This window comes from Perca fluviatilis, chromosome 9, assembly GCF_010015445.1.
Source record: "Perca fluviatilis chromosome 9, GENO_Pfluv_1.0, whole genome shotgun sequence".
Classification (NCBI taxonomy): domain Eukaryota; kingdom Metazoa; phylum Chordata; class Actinopteri; order Perciformes; family Percidae; genus Perca; species Perca fluviatilis.
In genome coordinates, this window is record NC_053120.1 from 16,278,045 (window position 1) to 16,301,485 (window position 23,441).

The following is a 23,441-nucleotide window of genomic DNA, read 5'->3' on the forward strand; positions in this document are numbered from 1 at the left end:
AGCTTCCGTAGGACAAGTATCAGTTTCCATAGAGACCATCTAATACATCCATGGAATGAACGCCTAGCTCAGATAGCTAACTACAACAACGAAAGGTAACAAAACCACTATCAGCCGGGTAAACACGATATGCTGCATTTGCTCACCCTTAATTAGGTAGTTCGGAAAAATCAGCTCTTGTTACAGGCTGAGCTGCCGCTAACCACCGGCGACACCAAGCGTTAGCTTTTTGCGAACTAGTTAGCTTTCGCATAACCACAAGCTAGCTAGCTAGGCTGTTTATTGACAACTCTTCTAGCTACAGTAGTTAACGTTAACGTCACATGACTGGTCAGCATAACTACGACGATCCTTATCTTCGACCGAGACAAATCGATGTGCATTAGCTTGGTTGTCTGTAACTACATCTTCTCTCCTTTGCTGCCAGAAGAGGAAGCAGTGCATCTTCTGCTGTATAGCGCTGGCAGGTCAAAATGTCCTTCAGAGACTTAAGAAGTAAGTGATTGTATGTCATTAACATTAGCTATATCACTTTCTATCTTTGTGTCTATGTACATGGTAATTGGAGTTGCATTTCATTTGGCAGATTTCACAGAAATGATGAGGGCCCTGGGCTATCCTCGGTTGATATCTATGGAGAACTTCAGAACACCAAATTTCACTTTAGTTGCAGAAATCCTAATATGGCTCGTAAAGAGGTATGCTTGAGCTTCAAAAATTCCACATTCTTCAAGTTTAAAAAAGTCCAATCCATAAATCTGTGATGTTTTTTTAACACCACCTACTGATCAATCAATAAATAGGCCTAACCACTTAATATTCTTTGTTTTCCATACATTTTTTGCACACTATAAAGTTGTACTTTGAGATATGTGGAACTTGCTAGGAAGGGGAAATGGTCACTTTTCAGTTCAGTGTAGAGAATACGTTTACTAACTGGAAGCATTAACTAACTTCTGCCTGCTGCCTGGTTTGGAGCAGATGTCTTTTTTTTTTTTTTACTTAAATCAGCCCAAACTATGTATTGACATCATGTATGTAATGGAGGATACTGTGATATATTTAGCTCTTTGTCTTTTGTTCCCTATTCATCTCTTTCTCCTTTTACATGTAGATATGAGCCTCAGATGGACATTCCAACTGATGTAGATACAGAGTCAGACAGAATATTCTTCATCAAGGCCGTGGCCCAGTTTATGGTGACGTCTTTTTATTTTTTTTTATTTATAAAGAATGTATAGATTACTCTTCGCTATTGAATGCCTGTTCATTCTGTCTTAACCAGTGTCTCACATGGTTGCAGGCAACTAAGGCTCACATCAAGGTGAACACCAAGCGTCTCTACCAGGCCGATGGCTACGCAGTAAAAGAGATGCTGAAGATTACTTCAGTGCTGTACAGTGCTATGAAGACCAAGCAGATGGCCCTGGGAGAACTAATCGAGGAGGACAACAGCAAGTTCAAGTTCGACCTCAGCTCAAGGGTGAGATGCAATTTAAACACTGTGTTATGTTATTGACACACATGCATGTCGACTCTCAGATTAAAACAGTGTATCTGTAGACAATAGCATATGTTTGACTTAACACCCTATCATGACCTGAAATTAACACCCGACCACGACAAATGCGGGTGAATTTTGCCATTGGCTGGTAAAACTGACAATCTACCTGCCACCTTGGCAGCCAATGAGAATTGAGTGATTCAGAGTTCTTTTTTTTGCCATTGTTGTTCTTTCACATTTCAACCAAGTCCGCCATTTGCTTGGATTTGAGCTAAAAAGGACTGTCTCTGACAGGGGAAATCATTAAATAAAAAGATTTAAAAAATATTTTTGATAAGAGTCATTAACTATATTGATTTCATTAATAACTTGACATCACTTAAATGTGTATTCTTAACAAATTCAAGAACGATGCTTGTGGATTTCCTGTGTTTCACCTTTTATGAGGCAAACAAATTGGCTGGTAAAAAGCCTGTGTGGCCCTGCACCCCATACTATTTAATATCTCTGGGTTTTTCCTTTGTATAAAACTTTGATGTAATTAGTATTTTTTCTCCTTTCTATTTTATTTTCTGTTTGCTCTCTCCCTTCTTTATTGATCTATTTTTTTTATCACATCCTACATGGAAGAGAAAATGGTGTTGCTGATTAGGTCTCACTCGGTCTTCACTTTAGGTTTCAGATCTTAAAGCAGCTCGGCAGCTGGCATCCGAGGTCACATCTAAAGGAGCATCTCTCTATGATTTACTGGGAAAAGAAGTGGACTTAAGGGTGAGGGAAAACAGACACACATACTGGTTTCCATTTACCTTGATCTTGAGTCCTCACAATCCTGGTCTCTTCATAGACTAGACCCAGACTGGATAGAATGTTTAGCAGTTTGAAGGCCAATTGTATACACTGATATCAGTGCATTTTAGGAAACATGGTAATATCTTAGTCTGAAAAGACATTTACTAATACTGTATGTACTGTAAATAGAATCCTTATTGGTATTTTCTTAAAGGAACTTCTGTTTTTAACACCAATTTGACCTAAAATTACCATTTGCCATCAAGTTACTTTTTTAACCTGAGCTATTCCACTGTGAGTGCTGATGGGGCGGATAGCAAGATGGAGCTTTGTGTTTGTGCAGTAAACCAAAATGGCTGCTCTCATATGATAACAGCTCTACAGTTTTAATGCAGTCTATTTAAAAAGACATTAGTGGCATTGATTCAGGTGATGCAGGAAGTTATTCTGCTGTCTTTGTTTTCCAACAGGAAATGAGAACTGCGGCCATTGCTAGACCTCTGGAGATCAATGAGACTGAAAAGGCCCTGAGAGCTGCCATCAAGGAGGTTTTGGTGTGTATTCATCCTGACAGTCAATCTCACATAGGACCTGTTTTTATCTATGAAATGACACTGAATCTGCCACCATGCCTTATGTGTTGATGTCAAGCAAAGTGTGGAGGAGACGAAAGACATGCTGAGCAACGTTGTTTCTGATGAAACCAGTCTGGACGCTAAGATAGAAAAGAAGAAGCAGGAGCTGGAGAGGAATCGGAAAAGGCTCCAGACACTGCAGAGTGTCAGGTCAGTTCACAACCTGACACTAAAGGCAAAATGACAAAGGAAATTAAAACAATGCTCAGAGTAAATGTGAGTCACCTTGATTTTTGAGTCAAATTTTTTGGAGTCTTTCTTGAAATAGTTGTGCTATGTCTAAGCTTCGAGCCACCTTAAGGTTTTCTTAACACCAAGTCTTTAAACAAAACCTTGACTGACAAGTTGGAATGTCTGTCCTCACCTCTTCGGTAAGTGCTTGTTTGTCTCCTATTTTTTTAGGCCGGCTTTCATGGATGAATATGAGAAGATTGAGGAAGATCTGCAAAAGCAATATGAAACCTTTGTGGAGAAGTTCAGGAACCTCTGCTTCCTGGAGTCTCAGCTGGATGAATACCATAGGCTGGAGCAGGAGAGGTTTGAGGTGTGTGTTTGTGTGTGTGTGTATGATACATAGAAAAGTGATCCTTAAATGTTTTATAAAAGGTTTTCCTATGGAACTGCTTGTATATAACTAACACTTACATACTTTTGCTTAGAGCATATTGCAACTTCGTCTCGGTAATGCTCAGCATAACCCAGAGACCTGCATTGGTTTGCAAACATTGGTTTAAAAAAATACACAAAAATGTAAAAAATATGGAAACAAGTCAGTTTTCCTGTGAATGGAAGAACTTTACTTACCAACACCTTAGTCTTTTCCCATTTTTTTCCATCAGGAGGGACTAATTTATTCTTCTCTCATGTTTTTATAAATATAATTTACTGAGCTGTGATGATGAGAAGTAAGACAATACTGTTCACAAACATAAATGGGGCTTGGATATTGGATTTTACAGATGTATGAAGGTTTGTGCAAATGTACACTCCTCCTCTGTCATCTCTCTCACCCTCTTTATGCTGGCTCTATATGTGTGTCCATTTCTTTCCACTGCAGGAGGCTGAGAACATGATGAGGATGATGCAGCATGTATTGAGGGAGGAGGAGGAGGAGAGGGATCTGACGAGGAGTTCCTGTGAGACAACCAATCACACACTGAAAGCAAAGCAACAGTCACATAATCTCGACCCCCTTTTATGATCTCACACACCTGTTTCATGAAGTATGTTTTCTGCAGTGAAAGATGAGGATTCTGACATGGACGTTCCAGAGGACGAAGGTTCAGACAGCGACATGGACGAGAGTCGACCTTCTAAGCCGCGGCCCACACAAAACGGCATCATGGCAGGTACACAGACTTAGCCATGTGCTTGTTATGGTGTTTTTTATTTTAGGATCCCCATTAGTTGTTACCTTAATAACAACAATTTTTCCTGGGGTCCACACAAAAGATAAAACATGACATTTAACGTTCCATTAATACTTCCACATTGTCGAAACAATACATAAATACTATATAATTAATAATTCCACATTATCAATAAAGTATAGTTCTACTGATACATTCACATTTCGCTACACAAGTAACCAGAGGACACGTACCAGTGTCCGCCGTACTTAGGTACAATCAAGTCTTTCATTAGACAAAAAATTATCTCCATTATGTTCTGCTTTGTATGATTCTGATTGGTTTAATATCTGCAGTTCCCAAAAATAAATTGTTACAACCAGCTAAGCTAAGCAGTGCTCGTTGAATAACTAAACACAACTACTAAAGGTCAACTTAGCCGTAACATTAATCCCCTTGTCTCACTATCCCTACGTGTCGCATGCAACGTAAGAATGAGACTAAACCTGTCTGGATGAATGTTGATCTTTCCTACTTCTAGAGGGGTCTGTGCTGTGGTACTGTACTGACTCACCTCAGACTCCACACGGTCCGCGGTCGGAAGGTAGCCGCTGCCTCAGGGACCGCTCCGTTACTTCGGCTATGCTCCGTCAGGGTCCTCGCCGGGCCAGCCCCGCTCCTCCTTTATTGTAGTAGTTCAGTCTTAAAAGGTGTATTTACGAAAGTTTGTGTTGTGGGGAAACAAGAAAGTATTTCAGTTCTTTGTCATCAGTAGTGTTCTTCGTGTAGAGACTTCTGTTCCGTTTGCTTAAGGCCTTTTTTTCGCGACTGCCTCCAGCTGGACGCAACCTCCAAATGGCATCTGAAATACCTGTCACTTGTTGGGCTAACCCTAACCCCATTTGACATGTCAGTCTATCCCTATACACTCACTACTACTCCAAAAGACATTAAATGGACATCCTAGCATCAACAAACTGCTGCTCAAGACGCTGTCGTAACAAAATGCTAATGCATTAAAACTCATCATCAAACCTAACATAACCTGTGTTGCCCCTGTTTGCACCATAGGAAGACGAGCTCGATTCATCGGGAACATGCAGGGTGGTGATAGTGATGAGGTTGGTACTGTCATAGCAACATCAATACAAGATGCCTTCTTTTTTCTTCTTAAATTAAGCCTGAAGTAGCAAGCATCATGTCATTTTGTGTGTTACAATTTTTGAATTTTGTTGCTGATTTCACTGCCAGTAGCCCTAGGTGGCGCTCTCTGTGCTGTCTATCTTTCTACAGAATGACATGCTGTTTACTTGTTTGTCATTTTTAAGTATCCTGCGAACCACCTTTTGATCAGGTTCACATCCCTTTTAGGTTTCCATTTTGTACTCTGTTCTGTATCTTATTTTTCTCATTCATTTTTCTCCTTCACATTTCTCATTCTCATACACGTTTTTAAAAGCCCTCTTTAGCTGTTTCCAGAAGGTCAATCCCTCGTGCCAAAAAACAACAGGAAGGAAAGGTTTGTGCAGGACCAGGATCCAGTTCGCTCCTTATTCCTCTGTGTATTTAAAGGAAAAATCCATTCTCAAATTCTCTGACGCAGTAGGGACTCTTCCTCGTCAGTTTCCTGGCATAGCCCGTGACAGAGGTGTTCATACAGGTAACAAGGTGGAGGAGAAGGACGCCCAGAGCTTGCAAACCTGCTGCAATGGTTTTTAGCCAGTGTCTATCTCTCACAGAGAACACATTGACCATTATTTGCATCGTACCACTACTGAAGCATACATACAGTATAAACATCACCACCTGTCTTAGTGTTGTTGAGAGATATCAAAAGAGGAAGAAAGAGTAACTGGAGAGAGAGAAATGATTGCTCCGCTGATGCATCGATATAGAAATTTCTATTTCTGTCTCTTCCGTAATGCATGTTGGTCTGTATAGTTTTTGAATGTTGGTGCAGATGTTTGTAACAGTGTTATAGTGTTTGAAATGGATTTTTCCTTTTTAATTAGGTAAATGGTTTAACTGGTCCCTGTAGTAAAATCAGTTCTGGGCTGGACATGTTTTCATTACAGCCAAAGAGGTGAATCAGAGATTAGATCTGTCTGATTCAAGTTTTTGTGAGACATTATATGGTTCAGTGTTTAGTTAGAATGAAAATATGTCCATCCCTGTTGTAGTTCCACACTGTGTGTTGAAGAACTTTCCAGGAATCATTTGAATAGACTCTGAAAACTCTGATCTTTTTGTAATTGTTGAAATGATTATTTGTCCCTGCTTGCTTGCCGTTTCAGACTGAAGACAGCGAGATTGATGTGGACGAGGATGATGAGGATGATGATGAAGGCGAGGAGGAGGAGGGCAAGGATTTGGAGGACAACAGTCTGGAGGGCCCAGGGTCTAGGGGTGCTCGCCCCTCCAAGGGGGGCATGAGACCACCTCTGCTGGAGGAGAGCGACAATGACTTCTAAATGAATACAGATGAGCTCCAGCTGTTTTCTGTATTCCAGCTCCGATTAAACCATCTAATTACTTCTGAAACATATGCATTTATTATGTTCCATCATGTTGGTATTGCAACATAGACAATCAATATAGTTCATATTTTTTTTGTGTTTGTGTAAACTGTTTACCTTAATAAAATATTAACGATTTAATATCTATCTGTGTCCCTTGACTCAAGTATGACAGCAGCATAAAATGGTGTTGTCCTAAGAGTCAATCAGTCATATATATATATATATATATATATATATATATATATATATATATATATATATATATATATATATATATATATATAGAGGCTGAGTATTTCAATTTGTTTTCCACTTCATTTTACTTTAACTCTGCTGTAGCATTTAGATTAATGCTACATTGTCAGCTATTATAGATACAGTAGATACATTTGTATCTACATGAGGTATATTTTTTATTTATTTTTACACTAAATCAACTTGTAGTTTTATATTGTTTTACATATGGTCGAATGACAACCACAAACAGATACTTTTCAGTTGCAATGTGGAAGATTTGATCTTCATAGTAGAACATAAGGTTCATAAAACAAATTCTCTGGAATAATTGACTTGCTAATTAAGGAAAATGAAGCAAAATGTGTTCACCAATAGAGGGATGATTTTCAAATACACGTTGAGCTGTCTAGGACATTATGTTTGATCTTTGGCAATGATGACTTGTTAAATTTCCCGTAAGAATAATAATAATTAAATATTCCTAAATGACATTTAGATACAAATGTAACACTTGGCAACCAAGTAGTATTTGTCCAACAAGTTAAAAGGATTGTTTTTTACGAGTATAAAGTGTAATAGTGGACAGCCCATTGACATATATAACAGCCCTGTAACCATAGAAATAAAATGTCAAAGGACACGCTACGTCATTAGAGTGCGCGCTGGTTTCAGAGAGGAGGTAGGCAGATGCCTCTTCGAAACAATAGTCAACTGTCGTCTGCTTACGACCCGTTTTTCCTCTCATTCTGGTATGAAACCATGTTTACACTTTGTGTATAATTGTGATCATTATCCTCTTAGCTAAATGTCGGCAAAAAATGAAACATGGAATGGCCGGCTCGTTGACAAGTAAACCAGTGTTGTTTATCCGGCTAACATCAGCTAGCAATAGCTAACTCACTGACGAGCAACATTGCAATCATTTGTATACTTTTAGATAATTCATTTATGGCGTAACATAGTTAACCTACTCTTTACCAACTCGTCTGTTTTGTGTTTGAAAATCCACATTTTCTAAACGATGCTTAGTTATGGTGGCCATCTAACAAGAATAATTATATTTAATTATGTAATAATTAACTAATAATTGGCTTCCTTGAACGTATTCACACGTTATACGACAATTATTTAGGAAACGTTAGACTACTACCATAGAAATAAAATGATATTTACTATCTAGATCTATATATAAAAAAAAGAGCTGCGGCACATTACCCATATATTATATACTGCATGTTGAACAATCTTTACAATCTACCAAAAAGAAAAATATTTACCCATTTGACAAAAATATTTTTTATGTAGGGTTTCGAATCATTGTAGGAAATAGGTTATATATGTCAGTATTGAGCATCAGCCTTGAAAACTCTCTTGTCAGTCAAACTCTTCTGATTGGTCCTTTGTCTTTCCTGGTCTCTCAGCTGAAGAGCAGCTGCTGGGATGCCAAAGAAGTTCCAGGGCGAGAACTCCAAGGCGGCCACAGCCAAAGCCCGCAAGGCCGAGGCCAAGGCAGTGGCAGACGCCCGCAAGAAGCAGCAGGAAGAGGATGCTCTATGGCAGGAAACCGACAAACATGTTCTCAAAAAAGGACAGAGAAAGGTGAGCTGTCTCTTTAGTGTGATGTTCAAATTTGGGAAATTTCATTTTAATCGTGCTGCTCACTTTGTCTTCAAGAATTTGCTGTTTGGTTTTTCGGCACCGTTTTGTCACTGTGATACTTCTTTTGCTACTTCTTAGATGATGTGTGTACAGTCAGTTTAACTTTTAGCTGAAATAATTAAACCATAAATAAGCAAGGAACAATAAATACATGTAATCAAAAGACAAAGATGCTGGCAGAACTCTCACATTTGTTTCTGCAGTTTTTGATCTGGACAGGAACCCTGCTTGTGGCATCTTATTTTGCACATACACTCGCACATTTCCACAGGTCTAAAGTCTAGATGGGACTAAATGTTAATTATCCCCAGTGGGGCATTGGGGTGCTGTATTAATAAGCAGTTACAGAACAAACCACAGCAAGAATGGAACAAATGAGGTATACCCTAATAAGCATATAAGCAATCACAAGATCAGCATGTTTTAAGTAAACTTCAGTAAAGCCATGCATATTTTATGCAATGAAACCACTATAGAGCAACTTAAAGCATATTAATGCTTTCTTCAGAGAGATGGGGACTATACTTATTTAGCTATACTTAATGTACTGGACTTATTGTTGCTATCGCAGCCTTATTAGACACTCCTCAGTTTGAGCTCGACATAACTCCACATCTGATCAATACATAAGCAATGTGTACATAGTTGCAGAGTAAAGGTGATATATAGATAGATAGATAGATAGATAGATAGTAGATATATATATAACGTTAGTTCGTTAAGCATAGCGCATATATAAGAAGCTGTTGCCGCAATCGTCACGCAACACGCGCTAAAACAAAGCGCTAAAAAAACATAGATACATCAATAAAACATAGATACTTAATTAATATGGGGGGGGGGGCTGCCCCTGCAAGAGGGTCATAAATAACCATACATATATAGACAAAGGTAAAAATAGATAATAAAAAATTAGTGCATGTAGTGGCCAAACTACTTTAAAACAACACGTTTTCTTAAGCACAAAAGTCTGATGTGGCAGCTTTCTGCCTTTGCAGGATGAAAAGGAAAAGAAGAGGCTCGAGCTTCTGGAGAGGAAAAAGGAAAACCAACGACTTCTGGATGAGGAGAGCTCTAGCATAAAAGGCAGAGCCCAGAGGGAGGCTGGACCTGGAGGAAAAGTGACTCGTGCCCAGATCGACGAGGTGCTTCAGAACGAGCTCAAGCAACAGCAGGAGCTAGAGCTCAAACCGAAAGGTACATTTTCAGCTTTAAGAGGATAACAGAAGTGTGCTGGTTTGAATAAAGATGAAACATGAGTGGAGATAAAAAATCGAGCAGAATTGGGTGTTATGTGGATCAAGCCAGTACATTTTCTTTACTATCCAAATTAAATTTCGTCCCACAGAAAAGAGCCATCTGGAGATTCCACTGGAGGAGAACGTGAACAGAATTATCCTTGATGAAGGAACCGTGGAAGCCAGAACAATAGAAGATGCCATCGCTGTGCTCAGGTACTATTTGTACTGTGTGTGATATACTATTGTGCCTGTGATTACTCTGGTGTTGATTTGAATTAAGTTTCTTAGGCTTAATAAACAATGACGAGTTGTGTATGTAAACAAGCCATCATTGCATCCTCTCTTCCTGTCTCCAGCACTGGGCCTGAGGACTTGGATCACCACCCGGAGCGGAGGATGAAAGCAGCGTTTGCCGCCTACGAGGAGGCCAACATGCCTCGCTTAAAACAGGAGAACCCCAACATGAGGCTGTCGCAGCTGAAGCAAATGTTGAAGAAGGAGTGGATGAAGTCGCCAGAGAACCCCCTGAACCAATGCTTTGCCACCTACAACTCGAAGTGAATGCACTCTTTCCCCTCATAACCCCATTTGAGAACTGTCTGCCTATGCACATAGGAGGCTACCAATGAAAATTTGAAAAGAAGAATTGAAAAACGAGTGTTGCTAATAAGAGTTTCACCACTTCCCGCCCAGAAACAATCTCTCCAATGCCAGATGAGCTTGGTTGTTCCATTGACTAGCAAGGAGAAGCTCATTTTCCCTTATCGAGGTCACACATGATGCCTCTGCACGTGGCCTTGAATGTGGCACTTCAGCATCCAATACATTTAATTATATATATTTTTTCCTAGCACCTTGTGGGGAGGTGGGAAGCCAGATGTTTTGAGAGCAACTTATTAAAGTTCACCACTCGATCATCAACATCTCTTGTTGCTTTTAAATGCAAGACTTCTTCTTTGTTGGTAGGAGGCACATAAATCATGTCACACACTGAAGTCAAACATTTTGGCCAACTGCTGCTGTTCCGAAAAGAAGATGAAGTTACAGAGTGTAAACTTTACTTTTCATTCAAGGAGAAAATTTACTATAATTTTGTTTCTAGGGTAAACAATGTTCACCAGCAACAATCGTGGTAACTTTAAAATAGCTATGGCTGCAAATTACTTTTTTTCTGTCTTTTTAGTTACTTTGGCCTAAGTGACTAACCAGTTTTCTACAAAAGAGTCTTGTTTGCTTAAATACCAAAACATTAGGTATTAAACATTGAAGCCTCCGTCGCCAGTGGACTAAAAGTATTTCCCTGAATATACACTCATACAGTGCAAAGTACGTTTTCTTCCAAGATATCTTTTTTTTAGGCATACAACAGCAATGCCTGTTGCTTTCACATTTGATCTAAGATATGGCTGGATGACCAAGTGGCTACAGAGATAACTGTAACTGTGCAGGTTTACTCCCCATAACAACTGCTCTGTTCGATGCAGCAAATGTGACTTGATTGAATCGTTACTCCCGTCTTTTGAGTAAGTGCCATTGTCTCGTTACCTGCAGCGCAAATGCTAAAGCTCAGGTATTCCCACAAGAAGGCGTTTGTAATGCCAGATGCATTAGTTAGCTGATGCCTCTCCTCCAGTATCTTAAAGAAGTCGTCCTCTGAAGGGTTTGCTGAGAGCAGGATTGGTCGCGTAGTTTCTAGTAAAAGCCAAATGTGACAGCCCATTTAATGCAAGAGTGAGAAATTAACATAATAATAATGAATAATAATTTATACTTTATTAATCCCTCAAAGGAAATTACAATGTTTTCACTTTGTTATTATTATACACATTACAAACAGGCCTGAATTACACACACATGCTCAGTACCTCTATATGCACTAATGGAGAGATGTCAGAGTGAGGGGGCTGCCCATGGAAAGGCGCCCGAGCAGTTGGGGGTTTGGTGCCTTGCGCAAGAGCACCTTGGCAGTGCCCAGGAGGTGAACTGGCACCTCATCCGACATGACACCTTGTCAGAAGCCTGGTTTGTCTACTTCTACCGATTAAAGAACCTGTCGCTGTATAATGTCATTGCAGAGGGAGAGAACTAATTCAGCCACATGTGCAGGCCTACAGATGCTCTTTTTATTTTATTAGTACAGAGAAAACTTCAGCATACAGCCTTCATCATGTTTACACAACAAATATGCTTCTGTAGAGTCAACAAAATAACCAAAAAAAGGTCCTTGTCTTAACCATCTCAAGGCCCCAAACTGTGGCTGAATTTGGCCACCCTTCTCTATAACAGACCCTTTAGCCAACAGTGACTTTAAGGTCCTATTGTCCTATTATTGTAAGGTGATGGTGACCTCTGAAAACAGAGGACCCGAGTTATGATCCAAACACTCACAGCTGTGTTGGTGTTTAAGTGTTGGCTCATGCTGCAGTGTGCATAAATACAACAAACCTGTTTTTTGTTTTTTTAAATAAGTCACATAAATGCAGAATGGGGTCATATTTGGAGAAATGTCTCTGGTTGTCTTAACAACAAAACAAACTACATGAATCCAGTTCATTGCAACGGCAAAATTAAAATATAGGAAATGTAGGATTTTGATTAGACACAGCCATGATAGTAGTTATTGCTTTTGAATTGGTTTTGCAGTCAGTTAGATGGCCGGCAATGGTGTCGCGTGCTGCCGTTGGTCACAAAGGTTTTCTCCAGCACAGCAACATTCACACTGAGCTGCTGAGGCAGCAAGCTGGAGGCTTTGTAGGTTTGTCTGATGCCAGGTGGAGAGACCGAAAGCAGGAATGAAAACTTGAGCTTTAGCAGTCTTAAATGTAAGTAGCATAAAGGTAAAACAATATAAACAATTTGGGAAATGGAGTTTAACCACCCAAGGCTCTTCCCAGTCCTGCAAATTAAAGGGAAATAGTGTAGCTATTTACAGATTTGAAATCCTTTGGAAATAAAATTGTTATTGGCAACGGAAGAAAATCAATTACATTTCTGTAAATAGTTTGTATTTTTTTAATTGCAAGTACTTCATTTTGAATATGCATCAGACCTGTTTCATGTTTTATGTCTAAATATAGCAATGACAAAAAAGCAATACGTACTTGGTTGAGAAAACAGCCCCACTCCTGCTGACTGAATCAAGATTTAAACTGGTATTTCTTTTACATATTTTTTTATCGAATTATTACATAGTTCATGTTGTTACATTTTTGGGACACATCTGAGGATACTTTGCACTCATTGGCTTGATTCATTCAGAACCATAAAAAAAGGTCCCACTTTTGTCCTGCCAGGCTGTTGTGGCGGAGGAGATAAGAGCCTGTGCGAAGGCCTTTGAACAACAGCGCTTCAATGACAAGTTCAACTGACCTTTTATTTTCCTTTTCGCATTGAAAGCGGCCAGTTTCTTTTCTTTCCCATTGTAACCAATCAGTCCACTCCCAATTTATAGGGATTTCTTTGAGCTTGTACGTGTGATGTTCCGCCTTAACACTCAGGTCTGATCTTACAGGTTTTTGTTTTTCTGCATCCTAACCTGTTGCCGCCCCCTCCTACTCCCTGTCCATTTGCATGGCAACCCTTTACCAGGCCAGCTGCTGCTGCCGCCTTTCTTCGTGTTGAATTCTAATCATTACTTTCAAAGGAAAGCGTCTCCAAAGCTCCTTTATCAAGTGTCCGTACTGGGAGGAGGCAAGCCGCTGTCCAGCAGCCACTCAGGCAGCACTTCTTCTCAGCTCTTCTGTTCTACAGTCCGGGAGCATTTCCTATTGGTAACCCACTTTTTCAAGTTAGGAGAAAAACAACACATGGAAGAATACGGTAAGGATCACTAGTAGTAGTAGGGATGTTTTCATATATTGTTTTTTTTTAATAAAGGAGAAAATTGAGATGATAAATTGCAGTTCACACAATGATTGGCACACATGGAAAATGATCCATACTGTAAGCTGTAAAACATGTTCCGATAAACTATTACTCGTGCTGTTATTTTTCAGTATATTTATTCAGGTTTATGTATGTGTCTAATTAACATTGGCTTGCGGGATGAAAATATACCAGTCTTTTTGGGCTGAGCTTTAGGAGTTAAACATAACATATATCATGTATCAGTTCTCATGTACGTACATCCTAGAGGTCTTAGTTTCTGATCCTTTTTCTCTGATATGTCCATGTCCACTAGACTAACATAAGAGGGGGTCACATCTGCTTTTGACAGAATGTTTCACATTCATAACCAGCTGAATACACAATTTGAGATTAAAGAAATTGTTGCTTTAACAGTGATGATTTTGCCTTGAATTAGTACTCAACGAGTAAACACCGGACTGTGTGTTATTAGTGAAATGACAGACTGTTATATTTACTTTTAAATTAAATTTTAAGAATGAAGTGCTTTTGATGCCACTCAAGATAATTAGAATACTTTATTTTTAAAGCATAATAGCACTTGTTTTTATGTTTCTTCTGTTGCCTGTGAAGACAACATCCTCAGAGTTAATAAATTGTGTGCACACATTTAGATGTTTCTATACTGCTCGGGTCCTTCGGGGATCCTTCTGCAGCCCATGCTTCATACTTTATTCTCATTTATGGGCTGTTTGTGGCCAGAAAGGAGGAGAGAAAAAAACAATAATTGATGGACATAATTCAACACATCATTCAACCATAACCGTGCTTTCAAATATATTTCAGGACCTTTGTTGCATGTTACCCTCCTCTTTCTCATCTTACATGTGAAACATGATCTGCGTGTGATCTCATTTCAGTTCTGCAGTGATGCCATGAGGTTGATTCTGGTTAAACCCACCAACGCAACGCGGCGTCTTGACTCAACGGGTGAAGTCTTCCGGGATGGGGACCACGAGCATTGTACCTCAGGAGGTCCATCACCTCCGAGAAAAACTCCTGAGGCGACGCGCGATCGATACTCAGGTGCCCCCATGGATACATCTTCTTCCCCACAGGAGACGAGTCTGTGCTGCGTTTCATCCTCACCCCACGAAAGGTCTAATGGAATCAGTCTACCAAGAGATTCGGGCCAGATGTCGCCAATGAAAACCCGAAACCTAACCTTATCACAGCTGAGTGATCAGGACTGGCTGCTGCTTTGTGGCCAGGTTAGCAGTGCAGGAGATGATTCACTGTCAGCGGAGAGAGCAGGGACCAGTGTGGGACTTCCAAACCATAATGACAGATGTGGTTGTTCCTGTCTGGACGCACACCAACATCCAGAGGCTTCTAGTTTTCATCCGCATTCAAAACAGGGCACTGTCCAGCAAGACTGCCTCTCCAGAGTTTCAAACAAGAGACGCCTTTCATCTTCACCTGTTTTACCACAGGAAATAAACCAAGGGGATCTTTTGAAACCTGCAATGACCCACCCACAGGATCATTTCACGCTCCAGTGCGGTGACCAAGAACGTCGAAAGGAGCTATTGCAGCAACAACCTTGCAATCATTTTAAACTTAAAGACAGCAGCCAAGCAACTTTATTCAACATTCCTCTGAACTCCATCGAGTGTGCTGAGACAAATCAGAAGCTCCACCAACACCCTCAGCCTGCAGACCTCAACTGGAGAGAGCTTTTTGGCAAAGAACCACTGTTAGTTCAGCAACGTCAAAAGCACGATTCCCACTGCTCGATGAGCGGTGATCAGACCTGCAAGTCATCTGGAGATCCCTCCATCATCCTCAAGTGCCGTCATCTCGCTTACGACCCTTTAACCAGCACTCCGCGGGTGCAGAGGTCATCAACTCCAGCCAGTAACAAAAGTGTCCAGTCCTCCACCAGCCAGTATAGCTCACAGCGACAAAGTCAGGTACATGAATTGTCTCTAAATGCTGTAGCTTCCTGACCTAGTGTGGGAGGTAATTTCCTCCAACAAAATCTTATGGAAGTGTTTAGCATCTATGTCAAATGGCAGCCTTATAACTAAACTTCATTACCTGTACATCTTTAAAAAATAAAATAATAAATAATAATAAAAAAATACCAGCCTATAGTCTAATTAAAAGGTAGTGAAGGAACAAGAAAGCAAAAAGTCAAAGTGCTTTTAAGGAGAGACTTATTGCATTGTTTTAACTTTCTGACCAAAATCTAAAATCTCTTTAAAAGAATTTATTTGTGCAACTTTGATGGTCCCATAGAGGTTTCGTTTGCATGCAAATTTTGAAGCAAGCATAACACATAGTTTTATAATGCTGTACATCCCACTTTAAAAGATTTAAGTCCAGTTCTTGAATGTAAAGGCAAAAGATATTTTCTTATTTTCACAGTCCTCTGTCTCTCAGCATACAGTGTGTTGTGTGATTAAATGACATGCCCTTTGCTGACTCTTATTTCCTTTTGAAGACAAACTATCAACACCTTAGTGGATCAAGACCCTCGCTCCCTAAACACACTCCTCCAACTTCCTCCACCTTACAAACTGATGATTTAGTCAGCAGAGATGCGGTGCGACCGCTGAGCAGCCACGGTACTTTAAGATCCAGTCTTGCAGATCTCCACTCAGGCCAACAGCCTCTTCAGCTTCTCCACAGTGCCATCCTGGATGACGCCTTCTCCAAAGTCATCAGAGAAGATTCCAGTAAGGCTAACAGTGAGAACCTGAGCAGGGAGGAAGGCAGCGTACCACAGAAGTCCAAGTCCAAGGACATTAGCTACCGGCTGGGTCAGAGAAAAGCGCTCTTTGGGAAGCGCAAACAGTTGAGCGACTACGCGTTGGTCTGTGGGATGTTTGGCATTATCGTCATGGTGATCGAGACAGAGATGTCTGGGGGATTTTACAGCAAGGTACTCTGGTCCTTCACAGACTTACTGTATTCATGAAGTATAACAGATGCACAAAAAATGTTTTGTAGAGCAAAAAAAAAAAGAGTCTCATAGACTGTTCAAAAAAGAGCCCTATAGTGACAACTTCCTTGGTTTTGAGGGCAGACATCACCCACTGTATCTGTTTTGGTCCGTCAGTGTGTCTCACAACGGGCTGCACTCACCATGTTCATGTTTTTGTCTCCATTATTTACAGGAATCCATATATTCATACATACTGAAAGGCCTGATCAGCCTCTCCACTGCTATTCTTCTTGGACTCATTGTGATGTACCATGCAAGGGAAATCCAGGTATGTGGATGAGAACTGCATGCATAACGATGGTCCTCCTTAGTTCACCTTATTTGTATCCAGGAGAACCTAACACTAGGGCATTTTTAGTACTCTGACTGGGAATACTTGCCAAGTCAACCATGGGGTTCATCTGATTTGTGGTACATCTTGTGGCACAAAAGTACTTACGTACTAAAGTCACCAGAAAATTGTTTTTACAAAATATTGTTTAACAGTATGCAGTGGATTATCTATTCGCTCAGTTGGTTAAAATGCCAAAAAGAATTCTAATAAAACAAAGAGCAAAAAACGCTTAACTAACCACTTCACCACTTCATTCAGAGTTAAAGAAAGATTTTACTGTTACATGCCTTAATGAAACATTACAATCAAAATCTACATTCCAAAGAAATATATTAATCATTAATATTCTTCTGCTGTTGAGGTCACTTGGGTTATTTAATATTCAAAATGTATCACCCTAAAATCTTCTCTCTACAGCTCTTCATGGTGGACAACGGAGCAGACGACTGGAGGATAGCGATGACCTTTGAGCGAATTATCTTTGTTGCGTTTGAGCTCCTTATCTGTGCCATCCATCCAATCCCGGGCCAGTATGTGTTCACCTGGACTGCTCGACTGGCCTTCAGCTACACAGCATCGGTGGCAGACGCTGACATTGACATCATCCTCTCTGTGCCCATGTTCCTGCGCCTCTACCTGATTGGCCGGGTCATGCTGCTCCACAGCAAGCTGTTCACGGACGCTTCCTCCCGCAGCATCGGGGCGCTCAACAAGATCAGCTTTGACACTCGTTTTGTCATGAAAACTCTGATGACCATCTGCCCCGGCACAGTTCTTCTGGTTTTCAGTGTGTCTTGTTGGATCATAGCAGCGTGGACCGTGCGCGTATGTGAGAGGTATCAGCTTAAACCGTCTGAACTTCTCACGCTTCCTTTTCTTCCTTTAGCAACCAACAGTGGTGGAAAGTAACTAAGTACATTTACTCAAGTATTGTACTTTACTTGAGTACTTTGCTTTTCTGCTACTTTATACTCCACTACATTTCAGAGGCATATATTATACTGTTTACTCCACTACATTTATTTGATAACTTTAGTCACTAGTTATTTGCAGAGTCAGATTAATAATACAAAATATAATCAATCAATCAATCAATCAACCAATAAATAGTTGTGTATTATTATGTCAATAACACTTTATTGATCCCCAGAATGAAATTGACAAGCTACCCAGCGGTATATAAATGACTATACAGTATCTTAATAAATTAAATTAAAATAGCTTTACCAGCTGAAATAGTAAAGTAATTAAAACACTGATTCGGGCTACTTTTCCATTTGGTACTTTATGTATATTTTGATGCTAATACATTTGTACTTTTACTTCATTAGAAATTTAAATGACTTTTACTGTACTTCTTTTTACAAAGTATTTCTGCACTGTGGTGTTGCTACTTTTACTTACTGAGTACTTTTCCCACCACTGGTGATCAATTGCATTACTTCAATATCATAGGTTTGTGTATTTTCTATGTTATTCAAATGGTGGATATTATTTTGAGAAACCAAAACCAGTACTATATGTAAAACATCTTACTTGGTACTGAGCAAAGAAAGTGTCTCTCAGCCTTTAGGACTTACGTCCTAAAGGCTGAGAGCGGCTGGGGCGGCTGTGGCTAAGTGGTAGAGAGGTCGCCTGCCAATCGGAAGGTTGGTAGTTTGATCCCTGGCCCTGCAGTTCCATGCCGAAGTGTCCTTGGGCAAGACACTGAACCCCGAGTTGCCCCCGATGCTGCGCCATCGGAGTGTAAATGTGTGTGAATGTTTATCTGATGAGCAGGTTGCACCTTGTACGGCAGCCTCGGCCACAGTGTATGAATGTGTGTGAATGTGAATGGTTCCTGTACTATGTTAAAGCGCTTTGAGTAGTCGTTAAGACTAGAAAAGCTATATAAAAACAGTCCATTTACATTTACGTCCGGGTGTCATGTCTCTACAGGTATCACGATGCACAGGCGGTGACCAGTACCTTCCTTGGAGCAATGTGGCTGATCTCCATCACCTTTCTGTCCATCGGCTACGGGGACATGGTCCCTCACACCTACTGCGGCAAGGGGGTTTGCCTGCTGACAGGAATCATGGTGAGATTTGCACAGACACAGTACAACTAGGCATGAAGTGGAGTGTAATCCCTAACATATTTTGGCCCTATATTTTATTGTAAAGCTCATTATTTGTAAATATATTTGTATAACTAAGAAATATGGCTAGTGCAAATTAAATGAAGCAAGAAAAATAATATAGACATAACAGTAGTTTTCTTAAAATGTAATATGTTTTCATGACCAGAGGCTGCAAATAGTTTTGCTGTATTTTTATCAGCTTAGTAAACACTTGTCTATTATACATGATTATTGTTGTTGCAAAGTTATGACTTTCATTACTATTATTTCATCCTTTATCATTTCTGCTAACTGCAGCTTGAATTTACTTTCATAACAATGTCCCTTAAATACCAGTATAAAGACGGCTGTAAAATTGGTGGAGATATAGATGGTAGTATTACTTCTTTACCACAGTATGCCACAGTGTCACAGAGCACTGCTATTCTCCTCAGGGAGCGGGCTGCACAGCATTAGTGGTCGCCGTTGTTGCAAGGAAGTCAGAACTCACCAGAGCCGAGAAGCACGTCCATAACTTCATGATGGATACTCAGCTCTACAAAAAGGTCCGTTTCTTTTGTCAATTATTTTTAACTATTATTATTCAAACATTTTTTGACAGTAAAAGTTCAGTCTGAACAGTAGATAACATTTGTGCCTTTTCTTGACCATACTGGGTCAGTTTGTGTTTTTTTCTGTGATAGAATAGACCAGCAAAAAGGAAATAAGGAAACAAAACAAAGCACATGATAACATTACTAACTGTAAATGCTATTAGAAACAATTCATTACATCCCTATCCTGCTGTTTCATCTACATGATATTCCATCCTCCTCAGGTAAAAAACACAGCAGCCAATGTGTTGAGGGAGACATGGCTCATCTACAAAAACACCAAGCTGGTCAAGAAGGTTGACCATGCCAGAGTACGCCACCATCAGCGTAAATTCCTTCAAGCCATCCACCAGTAGGTATAATTATGTCATCACCAGGGATTGCAGGGTTAGGAAAACAGAAGGTTAACAGAAACGTTTTGTAGATAGATAGTTACAGTTTACTGGCATGTTTATTCTTATACTTGTATATACAGTATATGTAGGTTATGACTTCAATTGCTGTCAAGACAAACTGTACTCTGCATTTATTTTACTTATTACAAAAGTGACTTTGGTACTGATTTTTAATTTCAGGCTGCGTAGAGTCAAAATGGAGCAAAGGAAGCTAACTGATCAGGCCAATACAGTTGCTGACCTCGCCAAGGTTTGTATGTGCCGTATCTTTTTAAGTATGTGCAGTTTGACACTAGAGGGCTGCTTTGACATGAAAATTATCGCCAACTATTTTGATAAATAATTAATCGTTAAAGTAATTTTTCATGCAAAAATGGCAGAAAATGCTGTTTTCAGCCTCTAAAATATGGAGATTTCCTGCTTTTCTCTGTTTAATATCGTATTCAACTGAATATCTTTGTGTTTTGGACTGACAAAACAAGACATCACCTTGACATCTGAGAAACTGGGATGGGCATTTTTCACTATTTTCTGACATTCCATCGTCCAAATGATTAATTGAGTAATCTTGAAAATAATCTGAAGATTAATCGATAATGAAAATAATCGTTAGTTGCAGCCCTAGTTTGTATATTCAACTGCTGAAGGGAGAAAGTGTCTCTGTGCTCCCCCTAAATCTGAGTTGTACACGTACGAGCAGGATTCGATTACATCACAACTAGTTTGGAAGTCAGTCGTCAATTTGCAACTTGCACAAGTGTGATGTGAAAATGTGAAACCTCCAGTACACATACACTGAGAATGGGATTTTCAGTGAAGAAGGAAACAAAACATATTTGCATATAAATAGATTCTGGATGTTGCAATGAGAGTTTGTAAATTGTGTAAATTTTATTCAGTCTGTTTATTCAAAACATGTCTGTAGGGGACAGGGGCGTCGGACTGGGGGGAAAAAGGGGAATGAGTACCCAGGGCCCTCATGTGAGGAAGGCCCCAAAAGATGCTAGAATGAATAGCTGTGGATGCAGAAGCAGAAATGTAGAAAATGCCTTTCTACAGGGCCCAGAATGTTGTGCTGCGCCCCTGGTAGGGGATCTTTACGTATCATGAAAAATTAAAAAAGGAACTAATTATCTCTAATTACCTTTTAACCTCTATTATCATAAAACACATAACCACACAATATTGATTTGGGTATATTTTTAGATCATATTACCATTACTTTTATGTCCAGGAAAACAACATTTCTTTATTCATTACTTCAGACACTGAAGTAGGCTCTATATGAGGACACTGTGGGCCTTTAATGTTTCATTTACTGTAAGTACACCATATTAAGAAGAACTCCATCATGCCTTTTTTGGTGAAAAGTTTAATGTTGTATTTTTTTTTTTTAAATGACAACTTTTCTGTATTTAGAATCTGTTTGTAAAAAATATGGACAGAAAGTAAAGAGCTGTAAAGATGTATGAACTGTCCTCCTTGTTGCCTTCCAGACTCAGAACATGATGTATGATCTGGTGTTGGAGCTTCAGCATCGGAGCGAGGAGCTGGACAGGCGTATTGTAGCTCTGGAAGAGAAACTAAACTCCATCCTTCTCAGCGTGCAGTCGCTGCCCGTTGTGCTTTCTCAAGCAATAACAAAGCTACAAAAGGATTTCCTGGACGACTTGGCCTGTCGTGTCCACTTTCTGTCATCCTCCCTGAGCTCTGAGTGCTGTTCAGTCCCTGCCAGGCAGCTCTGTCAAGGTCCCACCACACCAGAGACACCGTACAGCTCATAAGCCTCAGGGGTTTTCCTCTCTTTGAGTGTCCCCTGTGGCAACCCCCGCCGCAGCCTAAACGCACTACCCTCATTCAAAATGAATGGAAAGTCCTGCGTTTTTGCCGGACTGTCAGACGGCCGACGCAGGCCGTCTGAACGCGGCCTTAGTCTGCAACCTTTTTTCATGCTGGGAAGGATTTTCCTAACATGCACACTCTTTTTTTTAAGTAGCGCTCTGCTTCTCATACAGTTACAAGCTACCATCTCATACTGAGCAGCTCGAGTGAGAAGGGAAGTTCCTCTATCAGGGGATTCTAGAGGAAGGGAAGAGCATTATTCCTTCATTTCCTCTGCTCAAAGTTAGTTAGTCCAAGGACTGGGTTATAGACAAACATCAGTCCATAGAGCCTCCTTTTGTCTCACACCAGATATCCATATAGGAAGATGATTTGTAAGATGTGGCTTCATGGAGAATGAATGGCTTATCTTGTCTAATTGAGTTAATTCCTAAGCAAAAAAATAAATGAGGAAATATCCCCCCCTAATTTTTAGAGTACACCTATGAGGTCACAGACCTCCACTGGATAAGCCTTTCTTGTTTTTGCTCACCAACCAACTATCTTGCAATATTTATTTCTGAAAAACGTAATATTTTAGAACTGAAAAAGGTTCTAGAAATATTAAGGATAGCAGCTTTGACTACCAATTATCAAGGGTTGTCTCAGAAGTGGGCTTGTTACTGTCTGGTTCCTTTGCTGAACTGGTTATGAAAATGATAAGAAAGGCTTCCCATACACCAGGAGTTGTTGTTTTATCCTGTTCCATTAGAACACGTTTTCTGCAGTTTACAGTAAACGAGTTTCAAGGGCCACCTGAATACTATTATTTATCTTCTTTACTCACACCTTTGTTTGTTTTGGTTGTTTTGTGCTCATTTGAGACCTAATTTCTGTATGGTGACTTGCTGCTTCTTATTACATTTTCTTTTGTAAAAGTATATTTTTAGTTGTAAACATAAAAATCTTAAGAAATGTGCAATAGAAATAAAGTTAGTTTAGATTTTTCAAATTTTGTTTTTGAAATCTTTTTGTGTTTCACAACATTGATATGGCGTGTACTTACATTATTGCAATATTTAGTAACTTTTAATGTTGTAGCAGCCACACAGTATTTTATTTTAGACTTATTTTAATACAAAAGTAATAAAGACTTTTTCCAGAACTCTGTCATAGACTTGTAGGTTTATCTATGTTTGCCTTGGCAGGACTCATGAGTAAAGTGATACTTCTCTTGGGAAATTGTTTTACAGAGGCTTTAGGAAATTAATTTGTGTGCACACCAAGTGGAGGATAGCCTTTGAAATCAGCATGACATGCACCAACAGAGCAATTGTGATTTTTTTGTATGTGTCCCTCCTATGTACCCAAATACAGATCCTCC

The 23,441-nt window shown here is 39.8% G+C and overlaps 3 protein-coding genes across 5 annotated transcripts; all 3 read left to right on the forward strand.

Annotated features, from left to right (window-relative positions):
* On the forward strand, nucleotides 1-6,941 carry cluap1 (clusterin associated protein 1). 3 transcript variants are annotated; one of them, XM_039811576.1, is made up of 14 exons: nucleotides 1-95; nucleotides 428-495; nucleotides 587-698; nucleotides 1,115-1,199; nucleotides 1,304-1,483; nucleotides 2,180-2,275; nucleotides 2,767-2,850; nucleotides 2,948-3,081; nucleotides 3,334-3,475; nucleotides 3,989-4,067; nucleotides 4,170-4,280; nucleotides 5,352-5,401; nucleotides 5,740-5,799; nucleotides 6,575-6,941. In XM_039811576.1, the coding sequence occupies exons 2-14, from the start codon at nucleotides 474-476 to the stop codon at nucleotides 6,749-6,751; spliced, it is 1,332 nt and encodes a 443-aa protein (XP_039667510.1). In that variant the 5' UTR covers nucleotides 1-95; nucleotides 428-473; the 3' UTR covers nucleotides 6,752-6,941. The 3 variants fall into 3 exon arrangements, with proteins under 3 accessions (XP_039667510.1, XP_039667512.1, XP_039667511.1); XM_039811577.1 differs by having other exon boundaries at nucleotides 8-95; nucleotides 431-495; XM_039811578.1 differs by lacking the exon at nucleotides 5,740-5,799.
* Nucleotides 6,942-7,653: 712 nt separating this feature from the next.
* ccdc124 (coiled-coil domain containing 124) lies at nucleotides 7,654-10,857 on the forward strand. Its single transcript, XM_039811581.1, has 5 exons — nucleotides 7,654-7,785; nucleotides 8,458-8,635; nucleotides 9,694-9,892; nucleotides 10,044-10,149; nucleotides 10,293-10,857. The coding sequence occupies exons 2-5, from the start codon at nucleotides 8,477-8,479 to the stop codon at nucleotides 10,495-10,497; spliced, it is 669 nt and encodes a 222-aa protein (XP_039667515.1). The 5' UTR covers nucleotides 7,654-7,785; nucleotides 8,458-8,476; the 3' UTR covers nucleotides 10,498-10,857.
* A 982-nt stretch (nucleotides 10,858-11,839) lies between these two features.
* Nucleotides 11,840-22,956, forward strand: kcnn1b (potassium intermediate/small conductance calcium-activated channel, subfamily N, member 1b). Its single transcript, XM_039811580.1, has 10 exons — nucleotides 11,840-13,755; nucleotides 14,703-15,755; nucleotides 16,289-16,729; nucleotides 16,965-17,060; nucleotides 17,544-17,962; nucleotides 19,065-19,206; nucleotides 19,683-19,793; nucleotides 20,066-20,193; nucleotides 20,417-20,486; nucleotides 21,733-22,956. Exons 2-10 carry the CDS (start codon nucleotides 14,718-14,720, stop codon nucleotides 22,018-22,020), a joined length of 2,733 nt encoding a protein of 910 aa, XP_039667514.1. The 5' UTR covers nucleotides 11,840-13,755; nucleotides 14,703-14,717; the 3' UTR covers nucleotides 22,021-22,956.
* The last annotated feature ends 485 nt before the right edge of the window (nucleotides 22,957-23,441 follow it).

Coding starts and splice junctions, on each gene's coding strand:
- cluap1 (XM_039811576.1), top strand. CDS start 474: ATGTCCTTCAGAGACTTAAGAA. Junction 4,068..4,169: donor GGATCTGACGAGGAGTTCCT/GTGAGACAACCA, acceptor TGTTTTCTGCAG/TGAAAGATGAGGATTCTGAC. Junction 5,800..6,574: donor AAAAACAACAGGAAGGAAAG/GTTTGTGCAGGA, acceptor TTGCCGTTTCAG/ACTGAAGACAGCGAGATTGA.
- ccdc124 (XM_039811581.1), top strand. CDS start 8,477: ATGCCAAAGAAGTTCCAGGGCGAGAACTCCAAGGCGGCCACAGCCAAA. Junction 9,893..10,043: donor GCTAGAGCTCAAACCGAAAG/GTACATTTTCAG, acceptor TTCGTCCCACAG/AAAAGAGCCATCTGGAGATT. Junction 10,150..10,292: donor GATGCCATCGCTGTGCTCAG/GTACTATTTGTA, acceptor TCCTGTCTCCAG/CACTGGGCCTGAGGACTTGG.
- kcnn1b (XM_039811580.1), top strand. CDS start 14,718: ATGAGGTTGATTCTGGTTAAACCCACCAACGCAACGCGGCGTCTTGAC. Junction 19,207..19,682: donor GCCTGCTGACAGGAATCATG/GTGAGATTTGCA, acceptor TATTCTCCTCAG/GGAGCGGGCTGCACAGCATT. Junction 19,794..20,065: donor ATACTCAGCTCTACAAAAAG/GTCCGTTTCTTT, acceptor CATCCTCCTCAG/GTAAAAAACACAGCAGCCAA.